Genomic DNA, 16,191 nt, shown 5'->3' with positions numbered 1-16,191 from the left:
CCAGACACCGGTGTTCTTGAACATACTTCTTCTGTGCACCCTGCGGCCGGCAGGAGAGCGGGGGGAAGTCGGCATCGTGCGAAAGCAGGTAACTGCCCCAGAGATGAAGGGACCCAGGCACTTAATGAACTTGCAGTTTAGAGGCACAGGCTCCCTCCTCCAGGGTGCCGAGTCACACAGAAGCGGTTTGATAAAACTGATCGGTTTCAGAACGGGGTCCTGAAGGGTTAGGATATTTGGCCGGGTGAGAATGTTCAGAGTCCTACCTTCCTGGGCATCTACTTGGTGTTTTGAAAACGTCTGCTGCTGCACTGTGCACTGTGTTAACTTTAGAGAGGCTGCCTTGACAGCGTCTGTGGGCTCCAGCCCTGCCTCGGTTTCCCCGGAGGACCAGCACTTCGGTTCTCTCAGCAGCCACTTGAACTTGGTTGGCATGGAAATGGCTAGCACTCTGAAGCTTGCTGCTGTTTATTAAGAACCTCGTGTGCCTGTAAGTCCAGTCGTGGCTTTTTCCCAAACCCCCATCACCTCCCTCTCCTGCCTCTCGACGTTGGTCGCCCTCCTGTAACCACAGAGCCCTTGACGTTTCCTCTGCCTGTAGCGCCCCCGCCCCCCACACCCACAGGGGGCGCTTTTATGGCTGCCCCCTCCTTTCCACAGCCGTCGCCCATAGCTGACGCTTGCCCTTCTCACTCCAATCACAAGCTCCAGGACAGTGGAGGCCGACCCATCAGATCTCCATGTGAGGCACTTAACACCCCTCGTTTGAGCTCGAGATCATTTAAAAAACCAGAAGCATCTCTCATACCAGCTCAGTTTTAATTGTAAAGTGACAAGTGTACAGGTGGAGTACGTTTTAAGCAACACCTTCCAGATCCCACTGACGCGCCAAGGAAGGGGCTGGACGTAGTTGTGCCCCATCAACAGCAGTTCTCGACGGCAGGGGGAGTCACAGCACAGAAACAACACCCTGGAACCGTGGTCCATTTGTGAATGGATTTCCACACAGGCTGAGTTGGAAAAGGAGGCTTTAGGTCTGTCCTGACCAGTGGTCAAAGCAGGCCTGGGGTGAGGGGGGCTCGCTCTCTCCTTTGAGCAAGTTATGCCCAACACCCCCACCGCCCCCCGCCCCGCCCCCCAGCCCCCCAGCCAGCAATGCCTGGTCCCCCCAGCCACTCGCCCTGACTGCCGCAGGCCTCCTGTGCCCTTCGACCCTGCTGGGGGCGGCCCCGGGTCTGCGGCGAACTCCGCTTCTGCCGAACCAAGGAGGGTGGAACATACTAGCAGCCTCGGCTTTAGCCCGCCCAGCGGCTTAGGGAGCAGTTTCTCCTGACCGCCATGGAAGGACCGGGCCAGGAACAGCTAGAACCTGAGGCAACCCTAAACATGAGCTGCGGTCGGCCTGCTGGGAGTGAAGCAATAGCTGTTGTCCCTCGGAGCAGGCCAGCATTTACAGCGGTGGCCCATGCCGCAGGCACGGCAGAGCCCGTCCACGCGCTTCTCGCCAAAGCAGCATCACGGGAGCAGGAAGCCCTCCGCCACGCAGCCGACAAGAGCAGGGAGCCGGGTCTGGGAAGAGGCGACCGGGCCGTGGTGCCCAGGCCGGCCCACCAGGCTTCCCCCACCGCTGCTGCCGGAGGATGTGGGGCCCTCGGGAGGGCTTCCTTCTCTTTACAGAAAGCACTTTGGTGGGAGCATAGCAAAGACGGTCAACAAAAAATCATTAAAACCACAGAGAACAAGGTGTGGGGTCACAAGCAAACAGCTATGGTGGTGTTTCATTTGGAACACGGACCCCACAAGGCCAGGAAGCTTCCAGGAGAGACGGCCATACTCGCACCCCATTCCAGCCACGGGACAGTAGCCACCACGCTGGCCCCACAGCCCACGCGGCGTGAGCCTGGCCCGAGAGCCCAGTCCAGCCCACGGACGTGCCTTTGTTCTTGAGGGCCCTCAAGAATCTAGATCTGGAGATGTCACAGGGGCAGCCCCAGACGAGGCCCCTGGTGCCTGCCCTGCGAGGGGGGCCGGGCGCCGGCACCGGGGCAAGGCCCCCAGAAGCACAAAGTGTCAGTGCGGCCAACCGGCATCTCAAAAGTCTCCTGAAAATGGAAATGAACAGATCCCATATGCAGACCAGAGGTAATTCACACTCAGAACATTTAAATATAAATTAAGCTATAACTTAAGTTACAACCGAAAGAACAACAGAACCAGACGACACTCGGCAGCTGAGGATGCTGGACACACACACGGACACGCCACACACGGGGCCGGGAGGTGATGCCGTTTTCATTGTGCCAACTTTACACTCAGGGCGCCGCTCACGCCGTCTGGCACTGCACCCCGGCCCGCGGCCCGTCGTCGTCGTCCTCGTAGGCCTCCCGGTGCTGGCGCCAGCCCTGCTCGCTGGGGTCGAACTCCTTCAGCTCCACCTGGTCCATGTCGTCCGTGACCCTCACCTTGTGTCGAGGGGGCAGGAGGGCCTCCAGCTGGGGGAGCTTGTCGGGAGGCAGCCAGTGTTTCTCGGGGAAGGTGACCTGTAGAGGGGAGGCCGGAGGGAGCGGCGCTGGTTCCCGCCCGGCTCCCCCCCCACCCCCCAACACCTCCAGGACAGGCCCGGAGGACAGGCGGGAACTTACCAAGAACTGGATGATCAGAGTCCCCTTCTCCGGGGGCGCTTTGTAGATCGGCATCCCCTCGTCGTGCACACACTTCAGGTCCCCGTGCTTTATCACCTCCCCTGCCGCACAAAAGGCTCCATTAGGAAGCAGGAAGATGGGGGTGGCCTTGGGGGGGGGGGGGCCCTAGCACCCAGGCGGCACTACAGCCTCGTGGCACCCCCCCCACCCCGTCATAAGGGGTCAGTTTAAAAGTGAAGCGGGAGCCAGAACACCCAAGTCTGAGGGGGCGCCTGTGTCCGCAGCCCGACCCGCCCACCTGCCTCTGGGGTCTTACGGCTACTTTTCCAGAAGGCACCGCGGGCGTTGAGGCCCCCCGAGCCTCGCGCGGCGTCTCCCGCCTGACGCGAAGGAAGGAAGGAGCTGGGTCCCCACAGAAGCGAGCTCCTCAGCTCAGTAACACAAATGCACAAACAAGGAGTAACGGGGGCGGAGGAGACGCCAAACGCTGTCAGCAGCCCGAGGAGGCCGCGCGCAGCGTGTCACAGACCCCTCTGGGCCCTCCCGCGCGGGGCCTCCCGTGGGCTTGTCTGGTGGCAAGTTCTTCTGTCTCCACTCCTCCCCTCTCGCTTCCGCCTCTAACTGGGGGCCGGGAAGCCACACACGGGAGGAGGCAGACAGAGGACAAGTGGGCCGCTCCCGGGGCACCTTCCTCGCGGATCCTAGCGTCTGCACTCCGGCAACAGGAGGAGGAGAAAGCAGCGAAGCCACAAGAAATAAGCCCAAACAAGGAGAGACGGTAAAAGAAAAAAGGACAGGACGCAGAAAAGAAGAAACATGCAAAAAGAAATAAGAGAAGTCTCTAGCAGATGGCTCTCCGGAGCCCCGGCCCTTCCTTGTAACTAAGCAAGGTGGCGGGGGTGGGGGGAGTCTTCCCTGGGCCTGGTTCCATGTCACCCACCCCCGACCCTGTGGCCCAGGACGAGCTTTCCCGGAGGTGACACAGCCACCAGCCCAGCAGCACCGCCATCAGCTGGGGGCCCTGTGAGCAGGTCATGAACCCGCACCTGCTCACCGCTGCTAGCCGGGGGCCCTGGGAGCCTCAGCCTCCCCGCCAAGCCAAGCCAGGGGGAACGCGACCTGGGGAGGAGTCGCAAGTGTCACCTTATGCCGTGGGGCTTGATTATGTGCAGACACACACAACACAAACGATCAAACGGTCAAATGCTAACAATGGGCAAATCACGTAGGGGGTCCTTGTACTGTTTTTACTTTTACGACTTGTGGTTGGTTTGAAATTGTTTCCAAACACAAAGTTCAGAAAGAAGAAACTCTGATGAAGGCTTGGCTATCTAATTCCATACGCTTCTATGACAGAAGGGGGACGCAGACAGAGCAGGAGGAGGAAAGCGACAGAAACAGAACAAGGCCACAGAGGGAAGCGAGCGAGAGCCGGCAGAGGGGAGACCGGCAGGGAGCTCTGGGGTCCACTCTCTACGCCGCACCTTAGGGTCTCAGTGCCGGCTGCCACCGCCCTTGGACAGGCAGGTCCCAGCCCAGCCCCAGCCTGGCCCTGCAGCCCTAAACCCCAGATGCCGCTCTGCTCACGGCCCGAGAGGGGGTGGAGGGAGCCTGGGTGTGTTGGCCACACCTGTGCACACGTGCTCTGACACGGATGGTCCCCGGCCCAGCCCCTCCCCTGCCATCCTCCCATGGCCCTTCCTGCGAGGCGCCCTGCTGCCCACACGGATGTGGCCCAGAGGAGCCTGCTGTCCGTATGCGAGCTGGGGGCCCGGGCCCTGCAGGACCCTCGTGGTCCCGTGGTCCTGGGAGGGCCCCCTGTGTGTGCAGACGGGCAGGTCTGTGGGAGCATCGGTGGCTAAGCTGACAGGCAACGTCTTTTTCTCGGGAAATTTCTACTTTAAAACGTCTCCCACGTGTAGTCAACAGTGCGGCGGCTATGGGGACACGTGATGAGCCAGCCACAGCATGTTATCAGCTGTTTTCTTACCAAACTAATTTTTAAAAGCTTAAGTTGGCAGGTCCCAGTTACAGTGCTGGACCTCAAGATTCCTGTTTGAGGCTCCTCCCCCCGACTGTTTCCTTCTAGGGGAGTATTTTAAAAATTCACAAAATTCCCAAGTCGTTGGTGAGAACTTTGACCTTCGGGAAAATGAAGTCACGCTAACTTGCGTGACGGAAGTCCCCCACCCCCAGCGTGAAGCCAGGCTAGCGGCCAGCAATGTCATACGCAGTCAGCACAGCAGGGACGGACACACGTCCGAAACATTACCTGCCTTGGACGTAATAACGAGCACGCGATCGTCCAGCGTTTTTATCATCTTCTTGAAGCCACAGAGGGCTTCAGAAAGCTGAATTTTCATTTTCATGATCAAGTCGTGGCCTCGCCTCTGAAAGACACTATGATCCTTCTGATCAAGCACAATTATGACATCGCCAGGCTCCAGCTCAGGCTCCTGATCTCCTTCTCCATGAAACAGTATCTTTTGACCGTCTTTCATACCTGTGAGACATCATCCTTACTGATTAGCACTTCTCTTAAAAACCATGCTTCCTACACAGCTGTGAAGGTGGCACAGAGCCCTCTCGGGGTTTTACTCATCAAACCTCCCAACTTGGAGGGAACCAGAGCGGTGGCTGGGATCACGCCCCCCACCCCACCACATGGCGCAGCGGGAATGCCCTCCACCACCGCGCACACGCGGCCTTCTCGCTGCACGCGTGGGGCGCGGCTCCGGGGCCGCGTGCACGTGGACACAGGGTTCAGGATGCTTAAACAGAAGTCCTTTAAGAACATCTGTCAGTCTGGGTATTGAGTTGTGCGCTTTGGTCCCATCTCTCATGTAGCATATATTCACCGGATTAGGAATCCACAGAATAATCCACGGAGAACCGCTAACCATGAAAAAGGCCTTCTAACGATGGCGCAGGCACAACAGACGGCAGGGGAAGGCGGGGGCGAGGAGGATCCGAGGCAGCAGAGGGACACGTGCAGAAGGAGCAAGCGGCCCCACGCGCACGAGCTCTGCGGCCCACGTTCGCCAGGATCCTCCCAGTGACTCTAAAGGAATCGCTAGAGGACGGCGGGAGGACAACCGACCAAAATCAAGGTCCAGTGACTCTCAGAGCGCTGGAAAGCCCTAGAGAGGGGGTTGTTTTGGTCTCGAGGGAGCAGACCTCAGCAAGCAAACAGGCAGGTGAAGGGGACGGCGGGGGGACGTGGGGGGACGAGCGGGGGCAAGAGGGTTGCGGGGGCAAGAGGGTTCCGGGCACACCCGGGGCCCCTCGAGTATCTGCAGCATCACAGACCTCCCTTCCCGACGCCAGCACGCGCCCGCGGTCGGCACCGAGAAGCGCCTCCAGCCGGCGAGCGGCGCTGGGCGGCCTCACCTTTTTCAACGTGTACCTCGATGATCTTCTTCTCACGGGTCACCTTGGCGCCACCGCAGATCTCACAGCGGTCCCTGGGGCTGATGCGCTCGCCCTGGCCCTTGCACTCGACGCACACGGTCTGGATCTGCTGCACCACGCCCGGCCCGACCTGCTGGATGTGCACCTGCATCCCGCGGCCCTTGCACAGGGGACACTTCTCCACAGAGCCCTTCTTCCCGCCAACACCTGGGGGGGGGGGGGGCAGGAAGCAGAGCTGGGCACCAGGGCACGGGGGACACGGGGGGACTGGACTGTTTACAGTCACGGAGAGCAATGCGGGAAAGTCTGGGCGATTCTAACCGAGCGGGTAGCATCCAGACATAAACGTGGGGTCGCAAAGGTTCGCGGTCCCGGCCACACCAAGCCAATTCATCCCTCGGGCTTCCTCAGCCGTGTCTTCTTCTGCCCCTGCCCACAGGTGGCCGAGTGGACCCGGCTGCGAGAACTGGAGGGGTGGCTCCCCAGCTCGGCCGACTCAGGACAACGTGCGTCCGAGGTCACCAGATACTATTTTTCTTGAAAAATCCTGTTTTTAAAACTTGTGTTCGTGGGGCGCCTGGGTGGCTCAGTGGGTTGAGCGTCCGACTTCAGCTCAGGTCATGGTCTCACGGTTCGTGAGTTCGAGCCCCGTATCGGGCTCTGTGCTGACAGCCGGGAGCCTGGAGCCTGCTTCGGACTCTCTGTCTCCTCCTCTCTCTGCCCCTCCCCTGCTCCCGCTCTCTTGCTCTCAAAAATAAACATTAAAAAATAAAAAAAACAACTCAAGATGCGGTGAACTATGCCCAGCTGCCTGGTTTTACAAAGCTTCACTGGAACACGGGCACGTCTGCTCATTTATGCCAACGGCTGCTGGCGCACTGAGAGTTGAATGGTCCCCAGAGACCATGCGGCCCACAAGCCTGAAACACTTACTATCTAGCCCTTTACAGAAAAAGTTTGCTGACCCCTAAGTTAGGTGAATCATCTTGACTTTAATTTTTTTTTTTTTTTTTTTTTTTAATTAGCCTCCACACTCAGCATGGAGCCCAGCTCAGGGCTTGGACTCAACCCCGAGATCAAGACCCAGGCTGACGTCAAGCTTTGAATGCTTAGCTGACTGAACTACCCAGGCACCCAACTTTTAAATTTTTTAAATTAACATGTTAAAAAAAAAAGTCACTCCATATAAAAAATGTACAGGGCAGAGTAACACAGATTTGGCCCTTAGGCTACCAGTTTGCAATCTGACCCTTATGTTTGAAAAAATCAAGTGTTTTCCTCTGAACTGTAAACCAGAACTGTTTCGTCCTCTAAGGGATCAGACCTATGTGACTCATTCAAACGTTAATTTTTACCTTCACATTTTTCACAAATTACGTTTTTCTGGAGGGCCAGCTTCTTTGTGACTCCGTTATATAAATCTTCGAGAGTTACAGACAGCTGATGTACAACATTCTTGCCTTAGGAGAGGGAGAAAGAACACCTGGGAATATGGTATTAGACGTGCCCACGGGACCCCCGATGCGGGCACCTCCAGAGCCCAGAGCCACACCCATCACTCATTCTGTCGGTGCTCCCATCTCACCGGCCCACCCTCCGGGCCTCTGCCAGCCGGAACCAATTCTGGCCAGTGATTGATAGATGTGGACAAAACGACTTCCCGTCTTTGTTTTCTCAGCAACCCCCTGAGGACGGAGCGATCGCTGGGGGACCCGGCCTGGGGTCGCTGCTGTTCCCCACGACAGGGCCCCTCCTGCACAGGGGAGGCAGGACCAGCAGTCTAGGCACTTTAACTGGAATTCTACTCTTCCCTGAGCGTAATGCTCTCTACTCTTTGAGCCCTTCTGTCGTCTGTGGCCAAGTGGGAACTCTCCCCTGCATCTTTGGGGTGGGAGTCTATGGTGACTCACAGGGTCGGAACCTCCCCCCCACCGTGGGACCCTCACGCTCCCCAAGACAAGACCCCCGCTCCCCTGCTGCCCGTGGGACCCTCACAATCCCCAAGACAAGCTGCCGTTTCCTGGCCGTCAACTCTGAGACACAACTTGATTCAGGGCGTGAAGTGGTTCATCTCGGGGCAGTGAGGGCACCCACGGTTTTAATCGTGTCCATAACGTCACTGACATGAGCGGCTACACACCCAGACCACGGGGGGAGACTTTCCTAACCTCCGCGTGATTTTCGGCTCCCTGTGTTCAAGACTTGACAGCCAAGCTTCTGAAGCTCAGGGTCTGTCATAATGTAAAAACAAAACCCCCTTATTCCCCCAGGGCCTCTTGCCGACCCAAACCACCCCTCTTAAACTCCAAGGCAGAGCTTGCTTCTTCCGATTTTACCCAAGATTTTAACAAGCTTGGCTATCTATCTGGTTTCAGGGTCCAAAGCAGATCGACAGGGAACCAGAAGGGGGAAGGGGCAATTCGAGACCACGGCTAACAGAGGCGGCAGAGGACACAGCCTGGTGGGAGGGACGAGGTGGAAAAGCAAATCCCAGAATCAGAAACAGCAGCCTGGGGCCACTCAGCCAAGGCCGGTCCCTCCTGCAGCCCCCGGGGATGAAGCCGCTAACCCACAACACGTTCCAGAGAGAAGGGGGTGAATCGTGTCACCTGAAAAATTGGAGCGGGCTGAGAAAACAAGGCCACACTGCAGAGTGCCAGCCACACAGAGCGCAGGGCCCCTGGCCGGACAGGGGGCAGAGACAGCAGGTGCCATTATGTCCCTCAGGGCACTCAGAGGCCTGACCCCCAAGGACAGAGAAGCAGAGGACAATGAACCTCCTTCCTGGCCGCCAGGGCACTTGCTCCCTTTCAGGTCGTGTCTGGAGGGTGTCAGGTCAGTGGTACGCGTGCTGAGACATTCCAGGTGCCTGGATACCCGCTAAGGGGTGAACCATTTAAAGCTAGCGACCCCCAAACATGACGTGTGTGCCCTGTTAAGGCATAACCCGTCTTGATTCCATTAACACGTGTGATCTGAAAACTATAAAATTTGCCGAACGTCTTCAACAAGTATTTACCTCTTCTCTCTCTTGCCATCCGTCCCCCGCCACCAAAGAACATGTCAAATATGTCCATGGGTGACGAGAAGCTGGGGCTGCCCGAGCCTCCTTCCTTAATCGCCTGTTCACCACCCTGGTCATAAATGTCCCTTTTCTTTGGATCCGAAAGCACTTCATATGCCTGGGATATGAGCTTAAACTTTAAGATGAAACGAGAGAGACAGAGAGAGAGAGAGAGAGAGAGAGATTACAATGAGAGAGAGGACGTTTGAGGACTTTGTGAGGCACACCCACCATCACAGACTTCACGGCAGACACATTCTGCACCTGCTCCCCCGACGCCAGCAGCCTGCGCCCTCCGGAACCTGGCTTCTCCGGGAAACGGGGCCAACCGAGTGAGGGGCTGGTGGCAGGGCCTCTCGGGAGAGCGAGGGGAGCTCCTCCAGCCTCGGCCGCCCGGGGCTCCACCTACCACCAGATAGCACCCCGGCCCCCGACCCCCTGGCCCCCGGGTGCAGCTGCCTCCCAGCTCAGAAGCAGCTTCCCTGTTTCCCTAGCACGAAACTCAGTTACAGACGTCTGTGCGTGCACCCGTCCCCACGCGCAGCTGTCCCCATGCATCTGTCCTCCTGACCTTGCCCTCGGGCTCCCCATCTCGCCTCCCGCCAGCACCAAAACCTCTCTCCTCACATCTCATCTGCCTCCCAATGTTTACGTCCAAGGCCCCAAAGTGGACGAAATACCCGACACGTCACCCTCCTGCCGAAACTGTGTCACTGGCAACCGGTTATTAAAAAAAAATGTCACAAAACCCCAACTGAAAGACATTCTAGAAAACTAAATGCAATGTGATCCTGGACTGGGGAACGATGGCTAGAGAAGACACTGGGACAAGTGGAGACATGTGAATTTGTTCCTCGGGGGAGAGGCGTACGGCTGATCCGTGCGGGGATGTGGGTGTTCCTCGGCGAGACCTGCCAAGTTTCTGGGCCGAGAGCTCACGCTGGCTGCAGCTTCGGGTAACCGTGAAGAGAGCAGACACAGTGACACGTTTACAGTGCGAGAAGCTGGTGAAGGAAACGCGCGTGTTCACACTCCTACCTCCATCTTTCCGTCCGTGTGTGCAAGCTTTCAACATAAAATTAGGACAATATAAAGTATCTCCAGGGCATCCGTGCTCGCCACACCCCAGGCCCGCTCCGCAGAGGCGACCGCCGCGACCTCGCCCGTGTCCCGCCTCTCGTGCTCATGCCGGCTGCCGGCGCCCCAGTGAGTCGGCCCGGGCCGCGGGGCGCCAAGGCCAGACCGCACGTATCCTCCGACCGAACCCCCACTGCAGCTGGGACAGCTTCGTCCCCTGCTGGGACCCAGAGGGACGCGTGGCGTGTGGAAGGCACTTGGTACTCGTTAGATGCACGGCTTGATTCTGGTGGGGCTTCAGAAATGCACACGGGACGCGGGGTCCCGGCCCTCCAGGGGCACTCCCCGGTCTGAGACAAGGCTCTACGTGAAAATCCCGTAAGGCAGCTGCCTCCGTAAAACACACAGAAAAGAAAACGTGCTATGAAGCCACAAACACGGGGGCGCCTGGGGGGCTCGGCCGGTCGAGTGTCGGACTCGATTTCGGCTCAAGTCACGATCTCACGGTTCGTGGGTTCGACCCCGAGTCGGGCTCTGTGCTGACAGCGCGCAGCCTGCCTGGGACTCTCGCTCTCTCTGCCCCCGCCCTGCTTGCACATGAGTGTGTGTGCACCTTCTCTAAATAAACTTAAAATACACACGCCTGTAAGTCTTGATAGAAGTACTACATTTCCTCTTGTGTTACAGATGCCGGGTAGAGATCTAACACGTACCTAATCAACAAATGACAGCTAGTAACTAGGTAATTTTAAAAATTAAGTCTTCAAGGGACATCAGATCCTACTCCAGGCAGCCAGACCTTCTGCTAAGTTAATTCTCCGCATTTCTGCAAAGCGGCAGGCACCAGTCACGACCACCGCTCTGCACAGCAGAGTGTGGGGATTGGGTGCCCGGGACGTTAGCTCTGACAGCAGGGAGACCAGGCGCCCCCCCCACCCGAGTTCCTGGGCCTGTGTGTCAGGGACTAGGTATGCTCCCTGAGAATTTCCACAGGAAGCACTCACCAAATATCCTGGATGCCTGAAAGGCACCCAGACTTAACTGACCCCATGATTAGTCTGAGGAAGCAGAAGCGACGGCCTGTCCGGGAGGCCGTGTCTCACGTGGGAGGGGGCTCCCACTTCTACCAGCCCGTCACCGCACCCCCCCCCCCCCCGAGCTGCAACACTCTAGACCCCAGTTCAGGTTCGCCTCACCGCTGGACACTCGGGCTCCGACCGGCTCACCTTTCAGTCTGCGATCATTCGCCACCCACCTTAACGAGATTACTGTGCAGCGAGGAAAAAATGGCTCTGGAATGATGTCTCAACTTGGAAAAGTACTTTCGATAAAATACCATGTAGCGAGAAAAAAATGTACCAGGATGACCACGTCTGATCCCCCCGGAAAGAGCTGCCTGCAAAGAGGCACCGTCACGGCAGTTAGGGTGACGTGTACTAGGTGGTTTTTCTCTACATTCTGGTATTTCCTGTACTGTTATGCTGTCTTTTATGATTTTTCAACTTGAAAATCTACGATCCAAACTAAAATTTACGGTGCAATGGGCCAAAAGACGGGATGCATCTCAAGCTGATCAGGGTAGCAGTCCAGACGCCCCCAGCTCTGCCCGAGAGGGACTGGCTTACTGGTCCCGCCAGAAGGGCCCATGGAAAGCTGGCGGGACGAGGGGACTGCGGACTCCACAGGGCACCTGACGACAAACACGGCCGCCCGGTGCTTAGCAACACAGGACAACAGGGCCCAAAACAAAGGCCAACAGCCATCTTAGCGGTCTCCCTGCAGGGCGGAAAGACCGGCTTCATCTATTTTTCAAGAGACATTAATAATACAGCGACAAACCTGGGAAGAAAATAAAGACTCTACCTGTGACAAATCAAGTAGGTGAGAACTGCACACAGACTTGAGCAGACAACACAAGGTCTACACAGTGTGCCCAGCACACAAGAGGCCCAGGAAGGAAGCATCTGGTGAAGAATGAGTGAGTCTAGGGAACCCTATGGCACAGAGTTTCTATGAATTGTATCCAGTCTCCTCGCCCCCTGTGATCTCCGACCCAATTTTCACGGAGTGCCCGATGCCCCCTCCACTGCAAAACCTTCCCTCTGGAACCGCCCCCTACAGGGCATGCACACACACACCCCCCCCCCCCCCATCCACCCACAGCCAGACACCGGGCCCGTGACTGTGCAATGGCGAGCACAGGTGCAGGAGACCAGCTCGGTGACTCGGACTTTGGGTCAGAGGCAGCCCACCAGAGCTTCAGCCAACAACCAAACTGAAGGGTTGTATCCCCGTATCCCCCTCATGGAAGGCGGGGACGGGGGACATCACGGAACCCCTGCTCCAGACAGAGAGGAACGTACCAGACTTCACCATCAAGAGACTCATTTACGGGACACCCATGTGGTGCCTGAAAATAAGCTGTGGGACGGGTTTCTACAGGACAACGCCTACGGGAACGTGGGACAGCTCGGGTCCAGTTTAAAACAGCTTCGGGACAGCAATGGCACAGTCAGTCCAGCTGTGCGCACACGGTCATGAACTCACTCCTGGAAAGTGCCAGGAGACCTGACCTGAAACTGGGGTCAGGAGGCTTTCCCCCAGGCTGCCTCTAGCCAGCCTCTGAAACATCGAGTGAGAAGCCCGGCTACGCTCTCATTAAGGGAGAGTCTCAGAAACGGGCCACGGCAAACTTGGGAGCACGTCTATGAGACACCAACGCCGTGCAGAAAGCCGGTGACTTTCAAAGCTACAGTAAGCCATCTAAATATAGAGGAAAGAATTCGAGTGAGTGACAAGACAAAACGGTCTTGCAGGAAAGCATGTTAAGCTTGTGACAGCCACATTCGGCACATGTGGCTAAATATAAATATTCTATCACTGTTGCCACCGGCCAACCTTCCTGAAGGAGCCTCCTCCTGCACGGGGCAGGGAACACAGGCGGGCACTCACACTAGCCACGGTGCCACAGGTCCAAGTGCTGGATGGGTGCCTGCGGCCTCAAGGGTGACAGCCCGTGCTGCCAGCGACTACAAAAGTCCACCTCCCCAACGTCATCGGACACAAAGTTTCCTAAGAAAGTGGCAGAAAGCGGAGGGAGGAGTGGACAGGCCAACAGACTGTCCCAAGGATCCACGCGTGGTCCTTCCAGTCCCTGGTCAGGTGCATAGTGAGCCCAAGGAGGCCGGCTCTGTTCCCAGGAACAGCAAACAGTTGAATTCAGGTGCCTATTACAGAATTCTCCAGCCTATTATCGATACTTGGAATCAACTGTGGGTCATCTGTCACAGAAAACCTGGAATATTCCCGCAAAATGATGTATCTGGGCAGAGATCTCTCCGTTCCTGCTTAATAGATGTGATTATTCAATGCCTGACAGGAGAGAGGCACACAGACCAAATCTGGCCAGCGGTTCAGCTGACTGACACCGGGTTTGTCTCAGGTCCTAGCGAGAAACTCACCCCTGGGGTTTGTGCGTCAAGGGATCAGCACGGAACAGTTCAACCCAGTTGCTCCTGGCGAGCGTGCAAACTTCTGGTGCCGTGTGCCTCAGTTCACTGGGTTGCTGGCTGCCCTTCTGCAGAACTTCCCTCCAGCGGTGTGCCCACCAGGCTTCCCTGCCACCAACCCTGACCTCAGCCCAGCCACAGCCTGGGCCCCCGCCCCCTATGCGCGGCAGGACCCCAGCTGCAGCCCCTGAGCCCCAACCCCGACTCCAGCCTCCACAGCAGCCCGCAGCCCGTGGCCAGGTGCCTGTCCCCAACCCCAGCCCAGGGCCCTAGCAACCTGTCCCGGACCCCAGCCCCTCCCCCATGGCCTGTCGCCGAGCCCGCCCCCACCCCCGCCGTACCCCGGGCCCCAGCCACCTATGCCCGCCCCGACCCCAGCCTCTGGGCCCCAACCCCAGTCCGGGACCCCACCGCCTGTCCCCGACCCCGGCCCCAGCCTCGATGCAGCCTTAGTCCTGCACCCGACCCGACCCGACCCCGACGGAAGCCCAGGCCCGCCGCAGCTCGAACCCCCGCCGCCTATCCCCGGGCCCCGACCGCGGCCCCAGCCCCAGCCCCCGGCCCCCGACCCCCGGCCCCCAGCCCCCGGCCCCCAGCCCCCGACCCCAGCCCCAGACCACAACCCCAGCCCCCGGACCCCGACCCGGCCCCGCCGACGACCGCCGCCAGTGCCCGGCCCCAGCCCGCCGCACCTTCTCGCCCTCATCCGGGTTCTTGTCCGGGTGGTACTTGAGCGCCAGCTTCCGGTAGGCCTTCTTGATCTCCTCCGGGGACGCGCTGGGCTTCACCCCCAGGATGTCGTAGTACTGGGTCTCCTTCACCATCTTGGCTCTGCGGGCGGGGCGGGGCGGGCGAGGCCGGTCAGCGCCCCCCGGACGACCCGCCGCCCGCCCGCGCGTCCCGCTCCGGCTCCCGCTCCGGCTCCCGCCGCCGCTGCCGCCGCCGCCCTGGGCTCCCGCCGCCCGCCGCCCGGGGCCGCCGCACTCGGCCTCCGGCGCCTCCGCCGCGGGTTTTATTCGGCGCCGGCGGAAGGTTCCGCGAGGAGACGGTGACGCCACAAAGGCCCAGAACCTTCGCGGAGGTTCCGGCGGCGCCCGGGCGGGCGGGGCAGCGGGCGCGCGGCCGGGACCCCGACCCCGACCCCGACCCCCGACGGCCGACTCACTGGTGCTCTGCCACCGCGCCCGGCTCGCCCCGCCCCCGAAGCCCTCGGCTCGCCTGGAGCTGGACGCCGGATCCCCGACGTCCGACTCACCCGGTGCTCAGCGCCCGCGCCCGGCTCGTTCGGCCCCTGACCCCCGACGTCTGTGTCACCCAGCCTCCGGCTGCGGATCCCCCGCTCACCCGGAGCTGGACTGGACACCTGACTCCCGACGCCCCCCCCGCCCCGGGCTCGCCCTGCCCCACCCCACCCCACCCCGCGAGACCCCGCCGGCCCACCTGCTGTTCTGGGCGGTCCGCTCCTCCGGCTGCCCGTCCGACTCCCTGGGACGCCAGCTCTGATCGCCGCCCCGGGCCATGTCTGGGGGCTGGGAAGGGGGCTTGGGCGTCCGGGGCCGCCGCCTTGCCCTGCGGAAGACCAGACAGCCCGAGGGGTCGCGCCGGCGGGAACCGTGCCCCGAGGGGTGGGACTGAGGCTCCGCGCCCTGCCGCGCCCAGGGGTGTGGCCGCCCTCTGTGCGGTAAGGGCAGGGGGGCGCGCAGCGGCTACGGCGTCTTTGAGGGGGTTGGAGCGGACTGGGGTCCGCCGCCGTGGGGGGGGGGTGCAGTTCCCGAGACCCTACGGCTGCCGGCACCCCCCCCCGCCCCCCGTGGGGCATTTGCAAGGCAGGGGCGAGCGTGAGGCCTGACGGGTATGTGTGGTGCTGCTTTGCTGGCCCCCGCTGTGCACCGTGGCCTCCCCACTGCGCACACCTGGGAACTCCTGAAATCCTCCAAGGGCGAGCAGTGACACCCCACAGATGTGGGCAGTGACGCCCCTCAGGTGTGAGTAACCACGTTTCCAGGTCTCCCAAGAGAGGGCAGTGTCTTGCATCCACTAAGGCCGGACTGCTCAGGGACCCAGAGTTGTGCACGTTGGGGGTGGGGGTGGCCCTGGAGCCTGTGTCCGGCCCCTCAGGGGGCTCGGTGGCCCAGGGCCCTGTGTGGAAGGGTACGGTAACAAGTCTCTGTCTGACCTGCCCAGGCTGTGCCCAGCTCTCTGAAGGCGCCTGGTAGCCAGATGGCCACCCTCGGGCAGAAACAGGCCCAGAAGGAGGGCTATCCGAGAACTGCTGGCCTGCTCCAGCCGCCTTGGCTCCCACTGTGGAACACTCTGTCGGGGCAGGGAGGGCTCTCCTCTCTGGGGTCCCCTGGTCTTGTGTGGGGTCCTGTGGCTGAGGCAGGCCCTCTGCCCTCCTCCACGTGTTCGGTGGTGGAGTGGAATGACTTTTAACATCCAAGCAAAATTAAACTGTCGTCTCTGGTTTGGGAGACATTGCCTTTTCCTC

General features: G+C 59.7%; 1 protein-coding gene across 2 annotated transcripts; it reads right to left on the bottom strand.

Moving 5' to 3' along the window:
• Positions 1-800: 800 nt before the first annotated feature.
• On the bottom strand, positions 801-15,342 carry DNAJA4 (DnaJ heat shock protein family (Hsp40) member A4). Of its 2 annotated transcripts, XM_049614412.1 has the most exons (8): positions 15,144-15,342; positions 14,396-14,534; positions 9,073-9,253; positions 7,409-7,513; positions 6,033-6,260; positions 4,915-5,145; positions 2,643-2,743; positions 801-2,540 (listed from the first exon to the last, which is right to left on the bottom strand). In XM_049614412.1, the coding sequence occupies exons 1-8, from the start codon at positions 15,221-15,223 to the stop codon at positions 2,325-2,327; spliced, it is 1,281 nt and encodes a 426-aa protein (XP_049470369.1). In that variant the 5' UTR covers positions 15,224-15,342; the 3' UTR covers positions 801-2,324. The 2 variants fall into 2 exon arrangements, with proteins under 2 accessions (XP_049470369.1, XP_049470370.1); XM_049614413.1 differs by lacking the exons at positions 9,073-9,253; positions 15,144-15,342 and having other exon boundaries at positions 14,396-14,482.
• Between the last annotated feature and the right edge of the window lie 849 nt (positions 15,343-16,191).

This window comes from Panthera uncia (genome assembly GCF_023721935.1).
Source record: "Panthera uncia isolate 11264 chromosome B3 unlocalized genomic scaffold, Puncia_PCG_1.0 HiC_scaffold_2, whole genome shotgun sequence".
Classification (NCBI taxonomy): domain Eukaryota; kingdom Metazoa; phylum Chordata; class Mammalia; order Carnivora; family Felidae; genus Panthera; species Panthera uncia.
This window is presented reverse-complemented; position numbering and strand designations above follow the sequence as displayed.

Bases quoted from the DNA above. Each gene is read 5' to 3' on its own strand.
- DNAJA4 (XM_049614412.1), bottom strand. From the start codon at position 15,223: ATGGCCCGGGGCGGCGATCAGAGCTGGCGTCCCAGGGAGTCGGACGGG. The intron at 14,535-15,143 runs GTGGGCCGGCGG...CCCCGCCCGCAG, and splicing joins CGGACCGCCCAGAACAGCAG to AGCCAAGATGGTGAAGGAGA. The intron at 2,744-4,914 runs GTAATGTTTCGG...TTTGTGCGGCAG, and splicing joins CGTTATTACGTCCAAGGCAG to GGGAGGTGATAAAGCACGGG.